The sequence below is a fragment of the Gambusia affinis genome, linkage group LG03 (genome assembly GCF_019740435.1).
Source record: "Gambusia affinis linkage group LG03, SWU_Gaff_1.0, whole genome shotgun sequence".
NCBI lineage: Eukaryota > Metazoa > Chordata > Actinopteri > Cyprinodontiformes > Poeciliidae > Gambusia > Gambusia affinis.
The window spans coordinates 31,491,021-31,515,780 of NC_057870.1; the positions used below are offsets into that span (position 1 = coordinate 31,491,021).

General features: G+C 38.9%; 2 protein-coding genes across 2 annotated transcripts; one reads left to right on the forward strand and one right to left on the reverse strand.

Annotated features, from left to right (window-relative positions):
* Positions 1-6,817: 6,817 nt before the first annotated feature.
* On the forward strand, positions 6,818-9,561 carry LOC122827951. Its single transcript, XM_044111090.1, has 3 exons — positions 6,818-6,980; positions 7,266-8,659; positions 9,418-9,561. The coding sequence occupies exons 2-3, from the start codon at positions 7,379-7,381 to the stop codon at positions 9,559-9,561; spliced, it is 1,425 nt and encodes a 474-aa protein (XP_043967025.1). The 5' UTR covers positions 6,818-6,980; positions 7,266-7,378.
* Positions 9,562-13,632: 4,071 nt separating this feature from the next.
* LOC122828552 (GTPase IMAP family member 8-like) lies at positions 13,633-19,653 on the reverse strand. The gene is made up of 6 exons (XM_044112186.1): positions 19,439-19,653; positions 17,918-18,042; positions 17,623-17,673; positions 16,693-17,304; positions 15,562-16,218; positions 13,633-15,122 (listed from the first exon to the last, which is right to left on the reverse strand). Exons 2-6 carry the CDS (start codon positions 17,934-17,936, stop codon positions 13,777-13,779), a joined length of 2,685 nt encoding a protein of 894 aa, XP_043968121.1. The 5' UTR covers positions 17,937-18,042; positions 19,439-19,653; the 3' UTR covers positions 13,633-13,776.
* Between the last annotated feature and the right edge of the window lie 5,107 nt (positions 19,654-24,760).

Genomic DNA, 24,760 nt, shown 5'->3' on the forward strand with positions numbered 1-24,760 from the left:
TTTGGGATCAGTTAGGGTGTCTGTTGTCAGCGGGCGACTGTTGACTATGGACATGGCCTCATAGAAAAACGTTCTTAAAGAGGAGTCATCCAGTCTTCCGTTAGCCTGAGCTAAGACAGAACTCATCACGCTCCTTGTCGTCCGAATCTGACGCTCCCATATGCCTCCCATATGGCTGGCTTCCGGAACATTCATAAGGAAGTCACATTCCTTTCTTGCGAGATAGGTCGCAATCCTTTCCTTGTCAAGTTCCATTAAGCACTTTCCCAACTCACTCTTTGCTCCTACGAAATTTGTGCCTTGGTCAGATCTAATTTGTCTGACTGTTCCTCTTATTGCGATGAAACATCTTAATGCATTTAGAAATGCATCAGTTGTCAGGTCGTCGAGCATCTCGATATGAATGGCTCTAGAGCTTAGGCATGTTAACAACAGCCCATATCTCTTGTACTCCTTTCTACCTTGTTTCGTGTAAAAAGGGCCAAAACAGTCAATGCCTGTATATGAGAAAGGAGGAGATGGCTCTATTCGATCAACAGGCAGGTCAGCCATACGCTGTTCTTCAGTTCGACCCCGCAGCCTCCTACAGGTCACGCAACTCCTGATGTGCTTGGCCACAACTTTACTAGCACCCATAATCCAGTAGCCATTGGCTCTGAGATCGTTCAGTGTTTGCCCTCGGCCTTGGTGTTGTGTTCTTTTATGGCAATGATCAAGTATCAGATGCGTTATGATGCCTTCTTTCGGGAGTATTACGGGATGTTTGAACTCTAGTGATGCTGATGACCTTCTTAACCTGCCACCAACTCTGAGCACTCCGTCCTCAAGAAACGGATCGAGTTCATACATTTTGTGAGTTCTCCTGAGTTTTTGTGATTGGCTGAGCAGCTTTAGCTCTTCTCCAAATGCTTCCTTTTGTGCCAACTTGATCAGCACGAGAGCTGCTTTCTTTCGCTCCTCCACTGTAACAGGCCCAGATACGTCCTTAAGAGCCAGCCTCTGAATGCGAGCAATGACATTAAGGCAAGTGACCCAGTCTGAAAACCTTGCCAGCCTTATCAGGAGGTTATCTTCCTGCACAACATCAGTTTTCAGGATTTTGACCTCTGGGTCACCTATGAGAAGCTCTGGGGTTGTTGGATTAGTCACAATTTCTTGTTCCCATAAGAACTTAGGTCCCTTTAGCCAATCTGATGCCATCAGATCTGCCACCTTGAGTCCTCTTGAAGCATAATCTGCCGGATTTTGACTTGTTTCAACGTAAAACCATCGATTGGGGTCAGTAGAGTCTATGATCTTCTGAATCCGATTTGCAACAAAAACGTGAAAACGGCGGGCCTCATTCTTGATATACCCCAGTACCACTTGTGAATCCGTCCAAAAGTACATCGATCTTCAAGTCAAGCTCTTCTCTGAGAACTTTACTTACGGCTGCAGAGATTGTGGCAGCGGTGAGCTCTAGACGTGGAATACTGACAATCTTCATGGGTGCCACCCTAGCCTTGGCCATAACTAAAGTGCAATGGACTTGTTCTTCAGCCACGATCCTGATATACGAGCACTGCCCATAGCCATCGTTACTGGCATCGGAAAAGTGATGCAGCTCTATTTTCTGGATCATGCCAAGATTGTTGGGAACAAAGCACCTTGTTATTTGAGCGGTTTGAAGATTGTTCAGGTCATTGAGCCATGCCTCCCACTTCGGCCTTAGCTCCGGCGGGACAGGCTCATCCCAACCTACACCTCGCTTGCACATTTCTTGCAAGATTCTTTTCCCAGTCAAAATGTAGGGGGCCAGAAATCCTAGCGGATCATATATGCTGGCGACTGTGGATAAGATGCCTCGTCGAGTGGCTGTTCTTTCTTGTTGGACCACATTGAATGAGAAGACATCCTTTTCGATGTTCCACTTAACTCCTAGCACTCTCTGAGCTGGTAGCTCATGTAGTTTAAGTCCACGTCCTTGACTTGTGGAGCACGCTCACTCTCTGGAATGCTCTCCAAAACCTCTTCGTTATTGCAAATAAACTTGTGCAGACGCAGCTGTCCCTTCTGACAGACTTCTCTTGCTTCATGAACAAGTTGCTTGGCCTTTTCCACGGTGTCCAAACTGACAAGACCATCATCCACATAAAAGTTTCTGCGGATGAAGCTTGCTGCCATGGGGTACTCATGCTCATATTTGGTGGCGAGGTATTTCATACCGTAATTCGCACAACCTGGCGATGATGACGCTCCAAATATGTGCACCCTCATGCGGTATTCCTTGGGCTCACTTGCTGTGTTCCCATTCTCCCACCACAGGAACCTCATGAAATCCCGATCTTCTGGAGTGACATGAAAGCGGTGGAACATTTTCTCCACGTCGCAGTTGATTGCAATTGGATACTGTCGGAACCGACACAGCACTCCAGTCAAGGCGTTGGTTAAATCCGGTCCCGTGAGAAGGTGGTCATTCAACGAAGTGCCTTCATATTTGGCAGAGCAGTCGAAGACAACTCTAATCTTTTCTGGCTTTCGCGGGTGGTACACTCCATGGTGTGGTATGTACCAGGTGTTCCCATCTTTTGATGTTGCATGGACTTCCTCTGCATCACCATCTTTGAAAACATTGACCATGAACTGACCATAGTCCTCCTTGTATTTGGAATTTTTGTCCATTTTTCTTTTCAGATGTTTCAGCCTAACTGTGGCTAGATGCTTGTTGTCAGGAAGCTGGGGACGCTCTCTGAAAGGCAGAGGCATCTCCAGATGACCATTGTCATTATGATGGATTCCCTCTTTCAGAATTTGTAGGAACTGAACATCTTCTTGGGAGATCGTTACATCTGTAGGATTTGTATCCTGAAAATCTCTCTCAAGAGCCTTAATCGCACATACAGGTGTAATAGGTGGAATTTCCTTTACAGAGGTGCGATAGCAGAATCCTGCATTTGTTTCTCCACCAGTATTAGGCGTTTTGGCACCAACCACGCTCCACCCGAGGTCTGTTTTCACTGCATATGGCTCATGCTCTGCTCCGGATACGACTTCTTTTGGTTTTAGAGCTCTGACGCAATCGTAGCCTATTAGCAGTCCAGCAGAACAGTCTAGCAAATCTGGCATCTCGTCAGCTATGCTAAGCAAATGTGTCCATCCTTTGGCTGTTTCCCGAGTTGGAATGCTGGTCTTCTCCAACGGAATATCGTCTCGAGTGTAAGCTGGTGGTAGTTCAATGCATTCTTTGGAACTGTATCCTCTGACCTTTAACCCACAGGCTCTGTGACAATTCACTATTGACCTGTCAGTCATTGTTGACAACTTGAGCTTAATTGGCTCAGTGTGTGCTTCTAGTTTTTCACACACATCTTCAGTGACAAATGTATTGCTACTTTGTGTATCTAACAGAGCATACACTAAGATCTCTGGGCTACTCTTAACAGTACTAGACAGCCACACTGGGACAATCATTGAAGTGCGTTCAGCATTCGCCATGTTCATACTACATGAAGCAATAGCGGTACTGTCTCTCTGTTGGTTGGCTTCAGGCTTCTCCTCTTGAGCCGGTTCGTCATGAAGCGGAGTTGGATGGCTTTTTCTACAAACATTGCATGTAGCCTTTTTCCGACAATCTTTTGCAACATGGCCAACTCTCAAGCAGGCGAAGCACACATCTTGTTGGTTTTCACAAACGCTTTCTTCTCTTCAAGAGTCAGAGCAGCAAACTTTTCACATTTGTAAATGAAGTGGTTTTCTTGACAGCATATGCATTTTATTTGATTCTTTGTTTGAGCAGCAGGTGAATTATTTGTCGAGCCTGCTGATTCACCTGAATTCTTAGCTGGAGGATCTTTCCTTTGAGCAACCCTTGTTGTTGTCACTAGGGTTCTGGCCTTGATGCGTTTTACTTCTGTGCCTGGTTTCTCGTCTGTCTTCTTCAAGGCATGAAGCGAGGAAACCGGGTTGCAGGCAATGCGTGCCTCCTCGGCTAAGAAGTTTGAGAATACTTCAAAACTTGGGTATGGCTTGCAGTCATCCAATTCCTTGGTGACAATTCGATTCCATCGAGTTGTTACCCAGTCAGGAAGTTTCTGGAGTAGCTTTTGATTCTCTTCACAATCATCTAGAACTTTAAGACCTGATATATGAGGCATTGCATTTTTGCATGACACAAGAAAATCACTGAACTCTCTTAATTTTAGTGGCTCTTTTGGTCCTATCTTGGGCCAGCTACTAAGTTTACCCCTAAAGGCTCTTTGCACTATGAATGGGTGTCCATAGCGCTTGTTCAGTGCATCCCAGGCTTGCGTATATGCTTCATCATCACTTCGGTAAAAAGTTCCTTCCAGCACAGACAGCGCATCTCCGCTTATGTATTTTCTGAGATAAAACAGTCTATGTGCTGGGCTTGTACAGGTAGTCTCTATTAAGGCTTTAAAGCTGGTACGCCATTCAGTGAATTTCAGCGGATCACCAGTAAAAACGGATGGCTGCTGGAAGTCTTGTCATCATCAGAGATTCTTTGAAGGCTTGCACTAGCGTCGCATCATTCAGCTTTTGCTCTGACTGTTTTTCAGAACGAAGAGGGACTGGTGTTTCAATCTGAGCACATGGCGCTGGGTTATACTGAGTTTGGAACTGACCTGGAGACAGAGATATACTTTTCCTTTCTCCTTGGGGCTGACTTGGAGGCAGAGTTATTTCTTGCTTTTCTCCTGTTTCAACATTCATTTTCATTTCCTCCTCCTCGTACACATCATATTCAGCTTGCATAGCTTCCAGATCCCTCTGGTTTTCCAACATTTTCAACTTCTCTTGCTGAGCAAACACTTCCTTTCTTTGTGCAGCTATTTCACTCTCTGTTTATTTCAACGCGTTTGGATGCTAAGCGTGCAGCTACTCCGTTTTTTTATTGACATTCGACTTCCTGCTACGCTACCTGCGCCAGCTCTCGATACAGTAGACCCATATACTGATTTCGCATCATCTCTCTGAAGTAATTTGATGAGCGATTCCTTCACTGCAGCATCGAACTCTTTGCCTATTTCTGAGCAACGCATTTTCAACAGAGCAACTACTTCCTTAGTTACTGAGGTGCAGCTATCCATTCGCCGTCTTATGTCTTGGCTTGGTGTGGTCAATGCACGTAAGCTTTCATACTCCTGCTTTAGGTGTGACTCATATCTTTCTAAAGTAGTTGTCATATTTTCAAGACTCTCTTTGTCACATTCTTCTTTGAGTTGACTCCTAATGTACTGAACCTCACCTTTAAAGCTTACATAAGTTAACATAAACTTTCTTTCCTTTTGGCTCTTCTTTTTTGCATAGTTAAGCCACTTTTCGGTTGGTCTATGCTCTCTTTCTGATCGCCTAGGTTGTTCAGATTCAGAAATTGGTTCCTGACTCTCTACACTATGTGCTTGCAAACTGTTACAAATTTCAGCAATGCGTTCTGTCATTTGGTCTCTTAATGTTGCATCTGTTTCAGTTTCTAACCTGGTTTGTAAGTCTATTTTTTCTTCTTCAAGAGCCTGAATTACTCCCTCAAGTACAAGAGCACTCTCTTCACTTTGATCCATTTTCTGAATTATTAATAATCAAACTCTTAAGCAAAACCTTAAACTAAACTTGTGCTACAAGTTAACCTCAGTAATAATTTCAAATATCAAGCATAAACATATAAACCAAACAAGAAATCCAAAGTAGAAATATCAAGTCCCTTAATAACACAGGCCAGAAATATTCACACAAAACATGTACACAATGGCCTTTCACACTTAAATTCAAATATTTACATGTGATAATGTTTCTTATCAACTGAAAACCTGAAAGCCAAGGGCTTGGTGATACCACTCACGACCACGGCGCGTTGTTGCCCTCTTGTGTTGACTTGTGGAAACGGCGCAGTCTCAATCCTTGTCCTCATTGCAAGCCGACGCCATATTTTGCAAGTCACTGCAATCGCAACGGTCCGAGCAGATTGCAAGGTTGAAAGACGAACGGTAGTTTCTTTAAGCTGCAGGCGAGTTATAGCCTTCAAGCTGCAACGGTCCTTTTCCCCTCTTCCCGATCCATCTCAGCATGGCTGGCGAGAAGTTCACAGCTTGCTTTCACCGCGCGGCCTCCCTCGTTGTTCTCCGGCGTCGAGCCGAGCTGCGCTGTTAAAGGCATACGTGTTCACTATAGCTGCTCCCAACTTTTCTCACTGGTTGATGAAGGTGCAACGCTCCGACTGATGGTTTCAAAGGCTTTATTAAATAAATTTTCTGTAGCATAAATGCTCAAGACCACCGTGAACACTGCAATAAAATACACGGTAACAAATATACGTCAGTAAACCGTCATGTATCCTTACATGAATTATTCAAATGAAACTTATTACACATATACAAACACAAGAATATTTCAGTCAATTGTCCATACCGTATGCCTCTGCAACCAGAAGGTTAGGAGTTGCTAGAAGTCCATTGTCTTTTCAATTACTGCTTGCACACCAACTGAATGAAAACGAAACTTAAAGTCCTATATCAAAAGCATCACGTGACCAAGTGATGACTTAATTGCTTGCGTTCGCTACAATACTAAATATTTCTAACAAACCGTCATTTTGTTGGTTCTTAGGAATCCTCATCAGAATATTTCGGTAATCAAGTCAGGAAGAGACAAAGGCATGGAAACGTTTTCCTGCGTCAGTAAAAAGAAAACATGTTAACAGAAGTTTTTCAATGTTCAGTTTGTTACTGCGTTGCTCTCCAATAATTAGCATTGAGGCTAAGTCAAGCATTAGCATTAATGCTAAGTCATCCTGAACTCTGAGTGTTGGATTCACTCCTCCCATTCCGCTAGGGGGCGCTGTAGTTGCTTTGCATTTGGGACGGGAGGGAAGATGAAACCAGTGAAGAAACTTACGGCAGGCCAGTAATGTACTGAGACTGTCGTTGGCTGAAGCTAAAACGCTAAATATATCATAAAATCACATCTTATGAGTGTTGCCCAACGTGGTAAGTTTTATTAATAATGTTAGTTGTGAGAAGATATGATTTTTTGTTTTCTGTTCGAAGCGTGAGCTCGGTAAATTTGCTAGAGCTAATTAGCATATGCTAGCTGTGTTTGCTGCACTGTGATGTTTGAATGCGATGTTTATTACATTAAGAAATGTTCTAAGAGTAAAATTTGTCTTATAACCAGTTAGTTAAGTCAATCCTAGCTCTTAAAACTATGTTTAAGTTTGTTTATTGAATATTGCAATACTAAGTATTGATGTTTTGTTTTTACTTTATTTACAGTTTAACCGGACAGCATGTCTGTGTAAAAGCACTGGGCAATAAAAATAACAACAGCTACAACAACAACGACTATCTTATGTTCTTTGTAACATAAAGTTAAACACGAGGCAAACATGTCTGAAACCAAAGATTCTGCGGGAGAAATAGACCTTGCTATACTAAAGAGAAAGAGAGGACAAGCTAAAGCAGCTGTAACTAAGATGATAACATCAGCAAACGAAAAAATCAGAGAAAATAAGCCAGAAGAATTAAAGTCAGTGCTGCAGAGCCTCGACTTAGCCCTTGCACAACTGCAGGAGGCACATAAATGTTATCATTCTCGACTCACTGATGACATCGACAGAGAAGAGTCTGATGCTTATGAGAAGCTTATCATAAGGAACGTTCACGACTTGCGTCATGAAGCTCTAACCTGGCTGCAAGAAGAAGGAGATGGAGCTAGTGTCAATCCATATGTTGATGATGAGTTGGATGTCACTACTCAAGTTAATTTGTTCAGTGAATCTCCAGCTGACATAAATGATGAAGATTCCACATCAGCTGAACTAGAAAAAATCCAAGCCATAAGAAAGAAAGAGAAGGAAAACTTTGAGCTGTTGCTTAGACTCAACAAAGAGGAATTTGAGCTGGAACTTCAGCGACTACATCACAAGGCTGAGCTGGATGCACAGATGCTACATAATCAGCAAAAGATGCAAGCACTAGCGGCAGATCTCCATTCTACACCTAAAACTGGAAAAATTCCTACTACACTGCAACCCTCGCCATCCCAGATGGCAGATGATTCGATCTCACAACTGCTAGAGTTCTCAAGGCAGCAGTATCAAGCCCAAGTGGACAGTCTCAGGCTCCCACCAACAGATCTAATCAAGTTTGATGGTGACCCCCTTCAGTACTGGAAGTTCATGAGGCTTTTCACTGCAATGGTGGACAAAGAGTCTGTTTCCGCTGAAGAAAAGTTAACTCGTCTGCACCAATACACAGAAGGAAAGGCTCGAGATGCTATTAGTCACTGTCTATACAACCCCAATCCCAGCGCAGGTTTCAAGGAAGCACTCGACCGACTAAAATCAAGGTTTGGAAATCCTCATTCAATCTCCCAAGCTTGGGTTGAAAAGGTTTTGAACTTTAAAGAAATAAGAGACAATATGCAACTCAGAGACTTTGCAGACCAGCTGAGAGGTTGTAAGGACACGCTTGCTGCCATGAAATGTGAGGAAGAGCTCAGTGGTCGCCGCACATTATGTGAGATAATTAGCAAGCTACCATCAGATCTCAAGGCCAAGTGGCTAAATAAAATTATGACATCACAAAGGAAGGACGTCTACCGAAACTCAACGATGTTGTCAGCTTTGTGGAGACAGAAGCTGAAAAGAGATCTGATCCAGTCTTTGGTGAGTTGATTAGCTGCAAGAAACATGAGAAGCCAAACAACTTTACATCACCTACCAAAGTCTCAAAGAAACAACATCAAAACTACCCCACCACTGTCAAAGTGGTTGCAGTCCATGAGAATAAGTCCGCACCAAGCAGCCAACTTATTTAAAATGTCTTAAATGCTCCGAGCACCATTTCTTAAACCAGTGTCCAGGCTTCCGCTCACTAACAGTGCCGGAACGCCTTATGTTTGTTCAAGAAAACAAACTATGCCAAAACTGTTTCATGATTGGGCACAGTGCTGAGATTTGCACTCGCAACTGGGTGTGCAGTGTGCCTGGCTGTGGACAGAAACACAACAAATGGCTGCATCCTAACCACTCTAACAGACAGATTACAACAGCAGGCCAGGACCGCAGTGATGACAATAAAACTACCCAACAAACACAACCTATCAGATCACCTAATGTCACATGTGGATTCGGCGCTGCAAACGGTAAAGTTTGTTTACCTATTGTTCCTGTGGTCAAAAGCTACAAACATCAGTTCTATTACATATGCATTACTCGATCCTGGAGCCAACACCAGTTTAGTGTCAGAAGAACTGACCAAGAAGCTAAAGGTCAAAGGCAAGCCTTCAAGGTTAGACCTTGATACTGTAGGAGGAAGCCAAGAAGGCTTATTTACTCAAAGTGTTGATCTTGAGATTGACTCTCTGTATGATGGCAGCATCTACACACTTAATGGTGTGAGAACACTTAAAAATTAAACATAGGACTTAGCTGTCTCGACACCTGACGAGGCAGCCAGATGGGATCACCTAGCAGACATCCCTATTCCCAGCATCAAGTCCAATGATGTGCACCTCGTCATTGGACAGGATGCTCCCTGCCTTCTCAGACCTGAAGAGTACCCGTGAGGAGGTGATAATGACCCTTACGCTACCAGAACAGTACTCTGGGCCATAAATGGACCCATTGATTACAAAGATGTTAGGACGGCTAAGGCCTACTTCCTCAAGTCAGATCAAAGTCTGCATACACAGGTGGAAAGATTTTGGAAACTTGACGACCCCGCTCAAGAGAACAATCTGTCAATCAATGACCACAAGGTGATTAAACTGTGGGAAAACTCAGTTACCAAAGAAGGCTCACACTATACCTTAGACATACCTTTTAAGAATGAGGCAGTGACACTACCTAACAATATCAACTTAGCCACACGGAGACTACAACTACTGGAACGCAGACTAACAAAGGACAAAGACCTGAAAGACAAGTATGTTAAGGCGATGAAGTCAACCATTGATAAAGGATATGCCGAAGAAGTCTCAGTCTCGTCGCTTGACCACAATGATGGGAAAGTTTGGTATCTCCCACATCATCCCGTAACTAATCCTCGCAAGCCTGGAAAGGTGCGAGTTGTCTTTGACTGCGCAGCAAAGTACGACGGAATATCTCTCAATGACGTCATCCATCAGGGCCCAGATCTAACAAACAAATTAATAAATGTGCTGATTCGCTTCCGACAAGGTCCTGTTGCTATAATGGCGGACATCGAGGGCATGTTCAATCAGATACATGTAACTCCAGAACACAGAAATGTGCTACCTGTGGTGGAAGGACCACGATCCTAATAATGAGGTAGTTACATACCGGATGACATCCCACCTCTTTGGCGGAGTGTGGTCTCCAAGCGCAGCAAGTTTTGCATTGAGGAAGTGTGCATTAGATCATGCACATCTATATGATGCAGATACCATCTCCACTGTAGAAAGAAACTTCTACGTGGATGATTGCCTGAAATCCTCAGACTCACCCCAACAGGCCATCCGTCTAGCAGCTCAGCTGATAGACCTACTCATGCAAGGAGGATTTCGCTTGACTAAATGGACAAGCAATTCAACCGAGGTCCTACAGTCCATCCCAGAGGAGGAACATGCAAATCAAGTACCATTGTTGGACCTGGATGGAGATCCATCTTTGGAAAGAGCTCTGGGAGTGTTCTGGGACATAACAGATGACTGCATCACCTTCATCATCAAGGTCAAGAACAAACCCAGCACAAAAAGAGGCATCTTAAGCACAATAAGTTCAGTTTATGATCCCCTGGGGTTAGTTGGCCCATTCATTTTACGGGGAAAGGCACTGTTTCAGGCACTATGTCGCTTGAAGCTAGGTTGGGATGAAGCTATCCCAAGTGACATTGCTGAGCAATGGGGCCGGTGGTTAGATGACCTACCAAAACTCTGCAAACTGCAGGTGCCTCGATGTCTCAGACCTGAAGGTTTTACTGCAGATTCAGTCACCATGCAGATTCATCACTTCTGTGATGCTTCTGAATTGGGTTATGGTGCTGTTAGCTATCTTAGGGTTGTAAGCAACAATAACATCTACTGTAATATCGTTCTCTCTAGGAATAGGCTGGCTCCTGTCAAACCAAGCACTATTCCAAGACTAGAACTGGCAGCCGCTGTAGTAGCGGTACAGCTTGATCAAAAAATCCGTCAAAGCTTCGAGCTACCCCTCCTGGATTCTGTCTTCTGGACAGATAGCACTATTGTCCTGCATTACATCAGGAATGAAGAGAAACGATTCCAAACCTTCGTTGCAAATAGAGTTTCACAGATCCGTGAAGTCTCACAAGCCTCACAATGGAAACATGTTTGCACAGAACTAAACCCTGCAGATGATGTTTCAAGGGGACTGTCTGCTGAAGAACTTACAAACAGTGAGCGCTGGCTCAAAGGTCCTGCCTTCCTGTGGCAGGAAGAAGAGTTATGGCCTTGCCAACCTGAACTAGGAAGCTTACCTCCTGAAGCAGAAATAAAGAAGTCAAGTCAGACATATGCAGTGTCTTCCAAGCTCACCATTCAACCAGCAATTGACTGTTTCATTCAGAGGTATTCCTCCTGGTACAAACTCAAACGAGCTATCGTATTGATCCTACGAGCTAAGAATATCCTTCTGAAGAAGTCTGATCCCAGACTATGTAATCCAATAACACCAAATGAAATGAAAAAAGCAGAGATTGCTATCATTGACTACGTTCAACGCACCCACTTTACCTGTCCAATGAAAGGTGAAGGCATCAGGAAGTTAACTCCAGTACGACTCAGTGATGGATTACTCCACGTTGGAGGAAGGCTCACCGTTGCTCCAACAGCCTGCAGCAAAGGCAGAAGTGGAACCACCATTCCAGAAACTATCAGGTCGGAGATCTTGTACTGATTCTGCACGAAGGCACCCCTCGCAGTCAGTGGCCTCTTGGTTTGGTCACGGATGTCAACATTGGAGCTGATGGACTGGTGCGATCAGTGCAAGTAAAGACTCATAGAGGGACTTACACCCGTCCAATACACAAGCTGTGTTTACTAGAAGGAAATATGGATGAGTAGATTTACTTACCTTCAGCTTGTATGGGTTCTCTATATGTTAAAGATGACTTTCACTCAATCTTATGTTCATGATTATGTTCAGCGTTAAAATTGAAGAGTTATCTAAGGTTAATACTTTACGCTTACTTCTCGTTCACCAATTTACCTGTGATGAACATCTGTAGAGTTCATCGGGGCCGGGATGTTGGATTCACTCCTCCCATTCCGCTAGGGGGCGCTGTAGTTGCTTTGCATTTGGGACGGGAGGGAAGATGAAACCAGTGAAGAAACTTACGGCAGGCCAGTAATGTACTGAGACTGTCGTTGGCTGAAGCTAAAACGCTAAATATATCATAAAATCACATCTTATGAGTGTTGCCCAACGTGGTAAGTTTTATTAATAATGTTAGTTGTGAGAAAATATGATTTTTTGTTATCTGTTTGAAGCGTGAGCTCGGTAAATTTGCTAGAGCTAATTAGCATATGCTAGCTGTGTTTTACTGCTCTGTGATGCGATGTTTATTACATTAAGAAATGTTCTAAGAGTAAAATTTGTCTTATAACCAGTTAGTTAAGCCAATCCTAGCTCTTAAAACTATGTTTAAGTTTGTTTATTGAATATTGCAATACTAAGTATTGATGTTTTGTTTTTACTTTATTTACAGTTTAACCGGACAGCATGTCTGTGTAAAAGCACTGGGCAATAAAAATAACAACAGCTACAACAACAACGACTATCTTATGTTCTTTGTAACACTGAGGTTCAGTAACGGTAAAAGATTTTTTATTTCACCATAAATATGTAATTGATTGATAATCTCTCCTTGAGTTTTTGTTACACATTAATAATTAATAATAAAGACACATAGAGTAACATTGATACAAACTTTATTTCAAAATAAAATCCATTCAGTAAAACTTTAACAGTTTCAGAGTCAAGATGGTTCATCATGAAGAATGGAGGCTTTCTGCAGCATCAGAGGATAAATTTATGATTCATTTATTACATCAAATAAACACAAAATTATTCAGAAAGAAACATTTTAATTATGAAATTAGAAAAAATAAGAGCCATTAAATGAATTCCACACAAACTTTACATGTAAGAATAAAAATAATCAGATGAAAAACATTTAGTCACTTTAATAAGAACCAAACAATCCCAACTTTATACAAGTTATTCATAATTTCACATCTATATTTTTGATATTTCAGTTGAAAATAGTAAACAATAAAAATACAAATAAATTTACAGACTTTAATGTCAAAATGTTTGTGAATTATTGGTTCCATTAATAAAAAAGAAAATGTAAAAAACCACAATAAAAATGTAGAAAATAAAATAATTCCTGATATTTTATTAAAGACGGCAGGAAAATGAATAAAAATCAGAAAAATGACATTTTATAAAAATGTTTGTTTCTAACTGCAGCAGTAATGTTGGAATATTGATTTATTATTGAATAATGATTTATAATAAAGTACAACACTTTAAACTAAATTCACCTTAATTAAAATAAATGTAAAAATCTAAAGAAATTAAAACAATTTGATCAACTTTACTGAAACCAAAGATCTTCAGGACGCAGTGATGCATCACTCTGTGTTTTTTTTGACATTTTTTACTTTTTGTTTCTATGATTTATTCATTTTAATCTCATTTATCATAAACTTGATATTTGACCTGTTTAGTCGTTTCACTCTTTACGTTTTTCTCTCTTTTCTTTCTGTTTTTCCTTCTTTTCTCTCGTTTCTTCTTCATGTTTTTTGCAGCAGAGCAGAAAAATCTTTCTTATATTTTTCTTTGAACTCATTAAATTCTTCTGCTCGTTTTCTGGCTTCGTCTTCAAACTTCCTCTTTACTTCCTCCAGTTGATTCTGATATTTTTCCTCTAATTCTTTTCTCTCCTTCTCTTGTTCTCTCCTCCTCTTTTTATCTTCTCTCCTCTGGTTTTCATATTTCTCTCTTTCTTTTTCGTATTTCTCCTGAAGTCTCTTCAGTTCTTCTCGTCTCTCTTCGTCTTCTCGGTGTCGTTTTTCCCACCACTCTTTTCTTTCTTTCTCCCAGGCGTCTCGTTTTTCCTCCATCTGTTTTCTCGTCTCTTCCAGTTTTCTATCGATTGTTTCCTTTTCTTTTGATTCCTGTTTGATCTTTTTCTCTAAATCTCTTCGTTCTTTTTCCCACTGTTGTTGTTGTCGTTCTTCCTCCTCTTTTCTTTTCTTCTCTTCCTCTTCTCGTTCTCTCTGTTCTCTCTCTTTCTGCTCTCTCTCCTTCCTGTTGTTTTCTTCCATCTCTTTAAATTGTTCTTCTCTCTGTTTTCTCTCTTTTTCCATCTCTTCTCTCTGTTCTTCCATTTTTCTTCTCAGTGATTCTTTTTCTTCTTCGTGTTTCTTTTGAAGTTCCTCCTTCAGTTTCTGAATTTCTTCTTCTTTCTCCTCCATGATTCTCTTCACCTCTCTCTGTATGGCAGCTTCTGCCTCCTGCAGCATCTCGCTGGTGAAACATTTTCCTTTGTTCTTCTTCACCATCTTATTGATCTTCTGGATCAGTTCATTGGCTTGTGATCTGTTTTCTATATCATAATTATTAAAAACATGATATCTTCCTCCACAGTCGTCGACCAGTTTCTTAAATGATTCATTACATCCCTCTCTAACGTACTGATCTATTGTTTTATCCTCATATTTCAGTTTATCTCCTCCAGTGAACAGAATGAGGGTGAAATCTTCAGAGTTTTTACCAAAAATCTTCTTCATTTGTCTTAAAGTCCGTTTCTCTTCCTCTGTGAATCTGCCGACCTGCAGCACCAGCAGGAAGACGTGTGGCCCCGGGGCCAGCAGGCTGATGCACTTCAGCAGCTCCTCGTCCACCTGCTCGGCGGTCAGCGTGTTGTCAAACAGACCAGGAGTGTCGACCACAACGACCCGCCGACCTGCGATCACAGTCTGGGCTTTCTGACAGTTTCTAGTCACCGACTGCTGAGACGCTTTGGCTTCAAACTGTTTCCTGCCCAGGATGGTGTTTCCTGATGAACTTTTCCCGCCGCCAGTTTTCCCGATCAGAACGATCCGGAGACAATCTGCTGCTGGGATCAGCGGAGGGTCTGTGTGAAAATAAAGATTAATAAATGATAGGAAATTATTAATAATCCTCACAGAGAAACGATTTAAATAAAAACTGTGATGAAAACTTCTGATTTGTTCAATCATTCATGTTGTGTTGAAGTTTTTATAGATAATTTCTTTAAACTTATTTCTAAAAAAGAAAAGTTGATTGTTTCACAGTTCAGATGTTTCACAGAAACATTGAGACATTTTGCTGTTTTCTACTTTCTGAGTCTCAGACAAGTTAATATAACATTACACTGTAAAAAACACAAATTAAGAAATAAATTAATAGAAATAACTGTGAACATAGGCATCATATTGTTCCTTAGTGAAAATAATGTTAGAGAGAAATAAAAGAAAAGTAGAATTCACTGAACTCAAATAAACTGGAGAAAAAAGTATTTTATATCTTAATTACATAAACATAATATTTACCTGGAGCCACAGACTTTGACTCAAACTTCTTCAGTTTATTCTGCAGCTGCAGTTTTTCCTCCATTTGGCCCCATAATAATGTTTTAGTTGTATAAGATGACTGACTCTCTCTGTCAGAAACATTTTTCTCCAGCATCTCCATCAGTTCTCTGACCTGCCGTCTGTCTCTGATGTCCAGAACAAAATATCTTCCTCCACAGATCTGGAGGAGATCCTGGATGTCTCTGCTCTCCTTTATAAAGTTATCAACATCTTTATGTGCAGCATCAGTCTCTGTGGTGAAGAGGATGATGGTGAAGTCATGGACTCTAGAGCTGAATGTGTCCTGGATGGTGTGTAACTCTCCCTTGTCTTCATCAGTGAGGGGACCCACAGGTAGGACCAGGATGAAGGCGTGGACACCCTCAGGATCACAGAGGGAGACACACCTGAAGGATTCCTCCATCACTTCCTGCTGAGCTTTTCCATCCAAGGCAGGCAGCTGCAGCAGAGAAACCCCACGTCCAAACACCTCTCCCTGCTTCCTGACACACTCTGAAGGAAGATCCTGGTGACCTAGAATGACCTTGGCTGCTGACGCCTTCAGGGATCCATTTGGACCAAACAGAACCAGGTTTAAAGGAGGAAGAGTCTGATCTAATCTGGATCTGGGATTAACTGCAACAAAACAGACAAAAATTATTACTAATCAATATAATCAGTAACTGAAACAGGAACAGTTTGATGTGACAGTTTTCTGTTCTGAACTTTAAATAAATTTATCTGAACCTTTTCAGATTAAAAACAAAAGATGTTTATCCTGGAGAATCCCAGATAAAAATGTTTAAATTGGTAATTTGTCAGATTTTAATCTGGTGGATTTAATAACTGGATTAGATCCTCTAAAACAGATTAGAGCCAAATCTTTTTAAAACTGATTTTTTAAGTTTAGGACAGAAAATGGACAAAATGTTTCTTAATTTTTAATAGCAATTATTTCAGCATCATGTTAAATTATAAAAATAAATTCCTGGAATTAAATAATTTAGATTTAGATAAAAATTATTTCCTATCCAGATGTGAGAAATGTATTTTAATTTCTCTAAAATGATGAACATAGATCTATATGATCAGATTGAATCCTGTTCTCACCGGCAGCAGGTCTGGATGCTGGTCGTTCCTGAGTCTGACGATCTGACGGTAAAGTTGTTGTTGCTTCTTCAAACTCTTCATACCTCAAATGGTTTTCATTGTTTTCTCTTGCAATTTGACCAAAGCGAATCAGCAGCTGCTCACGTTCAGTTTCCTCCATCTTTAAATATCTGTATCTACATTTTCTGATCAGATCATTAATTGGACCTTCCTTTATAGAAGGTTGTGAAAGGAAGCGTGACATAAATCCGGGCTTCAGGATCAGAACCAATGAATGATCAAATGATCGATCACTGAAGGATTGAAGGATTCTGTAGATCTTTTCTTTCTCTCCTTCAGTGAAACTTTGAGGATGAAGAACCAACAGGAAGGCATGAGGTCCAGGATCAGAGACTTCAGCACATTTTCTAATAAACTCTGTCAGTTTTTCTGCTGTGGAGAAACAAACATCTGGACTGTTGATCACAGATATTTGATTCTCTTCCAGTGGAACTGAAATCTTCTGAAAGGTTTTTGATGATCCAGTGAATCCATCCCATCCCAGTATGAAGTTCCCCACTGAACTCCTCTCAGACCAGTTTCCTCCCAGTAGAACCAGTCTGAGTTCAGACACTGGAAATAAAATAAAAACTATTAAAACAGTTAAACACATTCAGATCACAGAGAAAGAAAACTTTACATTTATTGATCCAGTAACATTTATAACCTTCCCTGATCTACATATTTAAAAATACAGAAATTTAAACTTCAGGCTTTTAGAAAAACATATTTAGAGAATTTGATCCAAATTATGTTTAAAATGATGAATGTTTGTTTCATAAGAAAAGAAACTTTACTGTTATTTCTCAATAAACATTTTTCTGGTATTTCAGGATGTTCAGATGAATCATATTGATCTTTATTTATCATCAATAAATCAGTTAAACTCACTGGAAGGAGGAATCAGTTCCAGGCTGTTTCTTCGTTTCACAGGCTGCAGATCTGAAAACAAAAACACTTTTTAGGAAAACTGAGAGAATAAAAATAGAAAAATAAAAACAGTTTAAACATCTAAAGTTCTCCAGAGAATCCAAACAAGAACTAAACTCCTGATGTGAAACAGAACCGGTTCTAATAACTGATCCAAACTAAACAGGAGAGAAAAAACTAAAACCAGGAAACATTGATGTGAGAAAAATTCAAGAATCAACATTTAACTTCAACTGGGACAGAAAACAAAAGTCACCTGGTTCTGCAGCAGCCATGATGGACCAGAACCAGAACCTGGACCAGAACCTGGACCAGGATCAGAACCAGGATCAGAACGAGAACCTGGATCAGAACCAGAACCAGGACCAGAACCTCAGCTTCCTATCAGAGGAGAGTAAATTATCAGAGGGAAACAAAAAAAAACAATTTAAACTTCAGGATGAAGTTTTTACAGTTTGATATTCAGAAACATTATAATTAATCATTTTACATTTTATGTAAAAACAGAACAATAATTATTGATCACCTTGTCAATAATCAATAGAAATCATTTTGATATCAAACCATCAAACTGTTTCTCATGTTTTCTCTGGTTTTGATCTTTTTGATGAGCTGCAGTCTGGCAGGTTGGAAGGCCTCCTCACCATCACCCTAATCTTTAACTGACTGTCACTTTCAGTCAGGACTTGGACTAGGCCGATCCAAAACATTAATATTACTGCCAGTCAGAAGAAACATGTTGGTCACATTAAAATATAATTTAATTTAAATTAAATCTGCCAGAAAAAAACTGTAAATTTACTGAAATTAAAATAAAAATGTTCATAATCTGGATATAAACAACATTTTATAGATGATTATAGTTCTAATCAATGGAGTTTATTTCTGTTTGATCAGATTTAATGTGTCTTCAGTCTGACTGGAACATTTACCAACAAACAGAGAGACCAGTTTAGTTTCACTGAGTGACTGGGAGCAGAAACCACCAGTCCAACCAGTCCAACCAGTTCCTCCACTGCGTTCTGCTGGGAGGAACCAGTTGGCTCTGACAGACGTTTGACTGAATATTTAGAGATGAAGATTAAATCTTTGTTGGCTCAGAAAGCAGAACAACAGGAAGTTTAAGGAAGAGACGTTAAAAAACAAGCAGAGCTTCAACTTTATGAAAAACAAAAACAGATTTAAATCCTCTAAAAATTAAATTAAATTAAATTAAATTAAATTAAATCAAATTAAATTAAATTAAATTAAATTAAATTAAATTAAATTAAATTAAATTAAGATAAAAACTTTACCAGCATCCTGGATTCTCCATGAATCCAGTTCAGGTGAAATTCAGGATCATCAGGTGAACTGAACTCATGAACATTTTAAATCTACAGTTTAATAAAATCACTAAATAAATATTTATTTTATTTCCAGAAGTTTCTCTAGTGAATGTAAAACCAACTTCTGGTTATGATTCATTATTTCAGCCTGAAAGGAAGAAAATAATCTTCCAGATAAACAAAATCCAAAACCAGAAACACAAATATTTTATAAAAATCAAAAATTAAACCAGAAAACAACAAAGAAAAACTTTTAACTAGAATAAACCAGTAAAATGTAAAGAGTTGATAACTTCTATGTAGTTTTTCTAGAGCTGAAACTAGAAACTATTTAAACAAAGGAAATGACAGTTTGATTTCAATAATAAATCTAAATAAATTATGATCTCATCAGTTTTTGTTCTCATGTATTTTATGACTAAATAAAAAATCTTTTTTTCTTGACTCACCAGTTGATGTTTGACTTCAGTCTCAGGACTAAAGTGAAGTTAAAACTCCTGTCAGTCGTATTAAAACTTCAGTTTAGTGAAATAAATTCTCCTCCAGGTCGTTTCTGCTCCTCTGCTGAAGTTCGACTGCAGGATGTTTCCAGTAAAACTCCTGAACTGGGAGTTACTGGAATGTTCTTCCTCATTCCTGCAGAAAGAAGATTTCCTTCTTCAGAAACTGAACAGGATTCAGATCAAACTCATGAGAAACTTTAACATTCAAACATTCAAACTTTCCTGTTGCCTCGTGTTAAAGTCACATTCAGTGAATCTTTGCAGATGAAACCTGGAGGGATTTCATGTCAGGGTTTGATTTCTTTACTGGAGCTGGAAGAAAACTGCTGGGAAAGTCAACTGGGACTACACTGTAAAATGTAAAAGTAAAGTGTACTCAAAAAGAAAAGTGACCTGAACTCATTCCAGCTTACTCTGTTGACTATACTAACTTAAACTTAGCAAAGACAACTTTCTACTGAGGCAAGTAATCAAACTCATCAGCAGCAAGTAACCCGAACTTGAGTTATGAGTGAACAAAACGCATCTGCATAACCAGCAGAAAACTCGGCATCATTCGGCAGCTCTCGTTGAACGCACATGCGCATTGGACACTGACGAGTGACGACGTGTTTGAAAGAAGCTCCAAACTGTCAACAATACGGCGGGGTTAGGGAAGGAGGTTGGAGAGTGAACGGAACAAACAAGGCGGTAGGATTTGAATTTTGGCGGTTAGCATAAACTGTACATTGACTGTAGCTACATGGCTTCTACATCAGGAGGAAATAGTGGGAATGAGATGGAGTGGATGATTTCTAGATCATCACGAATGAAAAGAACAATTAAGAAAAGACAAGAAAGAGCAAGAAGTTGGTCAGAAGAAAGTGAGACAAGAGCAGACATTAGCAAAAGAACAAAAACAAATGACAGGGCGAATTCAGATGAACAGAGTCAAGCTAATTTAGAAGCAGAATATAAAGTCGTGGTAGAATTCAAGCAAGAGGGGGGAGCTATACATCCCATAAAACTGACTAAAGCAATAGAGGCAGAAATAGGAAAAAATAAAAATGGCTAGAATCATGAACAACAGAAGAGTGCTGATACATGCTAACAGCGAATCACAGCAACAAAAGATCATGAAAATGGAAAACCTAATGGGGGAAAGAGTTAGAACTCATATACCAGGATTGTTAGCGAGGCTAAGAGGAGTGATTTCAGGAGTTCCGCTGGAAATGACAATGGAAGATGTGAAAGCAGAAATCAAAGGAGGGAAAATAACTGATGCCACTAGGATTAAAAGTAAAGAGAGGAACTTAAAGATACTATGGCAGTAATTTTACAGTTTGAAAATAGTATGCCTGGAAATATCCAGCTGGGTTACATGAACTATAGAGTTAGAGAGTATATCCTAAACCCCTCCGCTGTTTCAAGTGTCAAAGAATGGGACACACTGCAAAGGAATGCAAAGGAAAAATCAGGTGTGCAAGATGTGGAGGTCCACATGAATATGGAAAATGTGAGAAAGATGCAAAAATCAAATGTTGTAATTGTGGAGGAGAACATAGTGCAGCTTATGGTGGATGTCAAATACAAAAGGAAGCTAGGGAAGCTCAAAGAGTTAAAATTACAGAAAGAATTTCATATGCTGAAGCCTTAAAAAGAGTAAAGAAAGACAGTAATAGAGGAATGGGAGAAACAGGTCAAAGAAACTCAGCTTGGAATATAAATCAAGTGCAGAACGGGCAGAGACAAATACTGGCTCCAAATCCAAATATCCAAAATGCATGCTTGCATAAATGTAGAGTGGATGAAGATACGATGGGGGTGAAAAAGAAAACTTCGTAGCATTTATATGCCATATTGTTAATGTAACAGTGCAAATGAAGAAGAAAAGTGATAAAATAAAGGCAATAGTAACAGCAGCTGGAAGATTTTTAGATATGAAAGAAATACAAGCAGATCAAATACATACCATTCTAAGTGCCACTGAAACTACAGGAAATACACAGGACTAGGATCCAAGTGTTCTTTTTAATGGTTTTATATATACTTCAATGGAATGCTCAAGCTTAATAGCCAATGGACAAGAATTTAAAAAGTATATTTATGAATTAGAAATAATCCCTGATATTATATGTATACAAGAAACATGGTTAAAACCAAATCTAGATTTTAAGATCCCTGGATATAACATGGAAAGACAGGATAGAAGTGATTGTAATGGAGGAGGATGTGCTACCTTAATTAAAGATGGAATAGCTTATAAGAAAATCCCAATGAATAATGAATTAGAATGTATTATTATAGAAATATTTAATGTAAGAAAATATGGTAATATTAAAATTATAAACTATTATAATCCATGTAAAATCTCGATTGTAAAAAGCTTAAGGAAATGGCTGGGAAATTACATAGAAGAGAAGTATGGTGCGGTGATTTTAATGCTCATAATAGTCTCTGGGGCAGCAAAAGACAGATCAAAATGGCAACATAATAGAAGAAATAATGGATGAAAGGTCACTAGTTTGTCTTAACAATGGAAAAGGTACCAGAGTTAATGTATATAAAAATACAACCTCATGTCTAGACATTACATTAGTATCTGACTGTCTTGTAGGATCATGTGAATGGAACGTCAACAGGAATCTACAATAGGGAGTGATCATTTTCCAGTAAGTACTATAATTAATGATAATATAAAGAGGCAAGAAGATGTCATAATCACAAGATGGTGCTTTAATAAAGCTGATTGGAAAAATTTAAAGTAAAGTGTGAGGAAAGCAGACATTTGGTTACATTAAAAGGTAACATAGAAGAGTGTACAAGCCAGATAACAAAACATATTTTAAATGCTGCAAATTCAAGTATACCAAAAACAATAATAAAAGGGAAGAAAAAAGTAGTCCCTTGGTGGAATGATGAATGTACTAGAGCGATTAAAGATCGTAACAGGGCATTTAAAATACTGCAGAAAAATTTAACACTTGAAACTCTTATTAATTATAAAAAGAAAAGAGCAGTAGCTCGTAAAATTATTAAGGAAGCCAAAAAGAAAACGTGGAGAGAATATTCTTCCTCAATAGGATCTGAAATTAAATTGCAAAATGTATGGTCAATGTTTAGGAAAATGATTGGGAAAAGGAGTGGTATTAAAATACCAGCCTTAGTCAGAGATCAGGAAGTAGTAGTGTTAAATAAAGATAAGGCAGATTTGTTGGGGGAAGCATTTGCGGCAGTACATAGTGGAGAACATCTTACAAACATTCATAGACAACAGATGAATCAAAAAATTAGCAAGCATAAAAATATTTTGGAAAAAAGTCAAACATATAATTCAACATTAGACATAAATATAACCATGAAGGAAATTAAAGCAGCATTGAAAGGGACAGGATATTCAGCTCCTGGGGAAGATCAGCTATGCTATGCTATGTTTAAACAGATTCCTGAAGTAACATTAGAATTAATATTAAAACTATTTAATAAAATATGGAAAGAAGGTTTAATACCAAATAGATGGAAGAGAGCAATAATCCTACCGTTTAATAAACCAGGGAAAGATCCTGCAAATCCAAATAATTACAGACCAATAGCATTAACTTCACACTTAAGTAAGTGGATGGAGAAAATAGTGATTAATAGACTAGAATTTATTCTTGATCATAAGAAATTAATCAATGAAAATCAGTGCGGATTTAGGAAAGGAAGATCAACAATGGACGCAATAACTAGAGTTAGTAATGATATAGAGAAAGCTTTAAAAATGAAAGAAATTATGATTGTAGTATTTTTGGACATAGAAAAAGCTTATGATTCATTATGGAGAGAAGGACTACTTATAAAAATGAAGCAGATGGGAATAGGAGGGAAAATGTTTAATTGGATAGCAAAATTTTTGAAGGATAGAAAAATAAAAGTTAAGATTGGAAATGATTACTCAAAAGAATTGAATATTGAAAATGGAATTCCACAAGGTAGTGCAATTAGCCCAATACTATTTAATATTATGATAAATGATATCTTTTCTGAAACAGAAGAATGTATAAAATCTGCATTATATGCTGATGATGGAGTTTTATGGATGAGAGGAAAGAATACAAGATTTGTTATAGGTAAAATTAAGAAAGCGATTAATAAAGTAGAAAAATGGTCCTTTGAATGGGGTTTTAAATTATCAACAAGTAAATCTTGTTATATGATTTTTACAAATAAGAAAAACATAGACATAGGTACAATAACATTATATGAACAACCATTGGAAAGGGTAGCAGAATTTAAATATCTGGGAATATGGTTGGATCAATCATATACATGGAAAACGCATACAAAGAATCTGGAAACTAAATGTAAGAAAGTGATAAATCTACTAAAGGCTGTGGCTGGAAATAACTGGGGTGCAGATAGACAGTCATTATTAAACATATATAGGGCTCTCATGAGATCAACAATAGACTACGGTAGTTTTATATATGGAGTAGCAGCTAAAACAACATTACAAAAATAGATACTTTACAGAATAGGGCTTTACGATATGTACAGGAGCAGTGAAACGACACCTATTAATGCCCTTCTAGTAGAGACTGGAGAGATTCCACTAGAAATAAGAAGAATAAAATTAGCTCTGACATACTGGATGAAAATAAAAAGTAAAAAAGATGAAAATGTAAATTCAACAATATTAAAATATTGTTGGGAATACTCAAAGTTCCATAGTAATGGATTTGGATGGATCATAAACAAATGGATTAAAATATATGAATTAGAAGATAAAGAAATAGCTCAATTTAATCCAATTAACGTTAGCCCTTCATGGATATTTCCGGCAGTAAATGTAGACATAAAACTCCTTAAAATGAAAAACGATTGGAATTTAAAAGAAATAGGGGTAAAAACCGATATATACTTAAGAAACTCATATTATAATTATGCTAAAATATATTCAGATGGTTCTAAGAATTCAAAAGGATGTGTGGGAATAGGAATTTATATATCTGAGTTTAAAATTGACATATCTAAAAGATTATCTGATCAACTATCTGTATTCACGGCAGAAATGGTGGCAGTTATCATCAGTTTGCAGTGGGTAGAGGAGGTGCGTCCAGACAGAGTAGTAATTTGCACAGATTCCAAAGCAGTCATAGAAAGTATTCAAGGAGAAGGAAACAATAGGAAAGATCTAGTACTAGAAATTCAACATAGCTTATTTAGATTATACAGAGGTGGCATTGATGTTTGGTTCTGTTGGGTACCAGCACATCAAGGTGTAAAAGGCAATGAAAGGGCAGATAA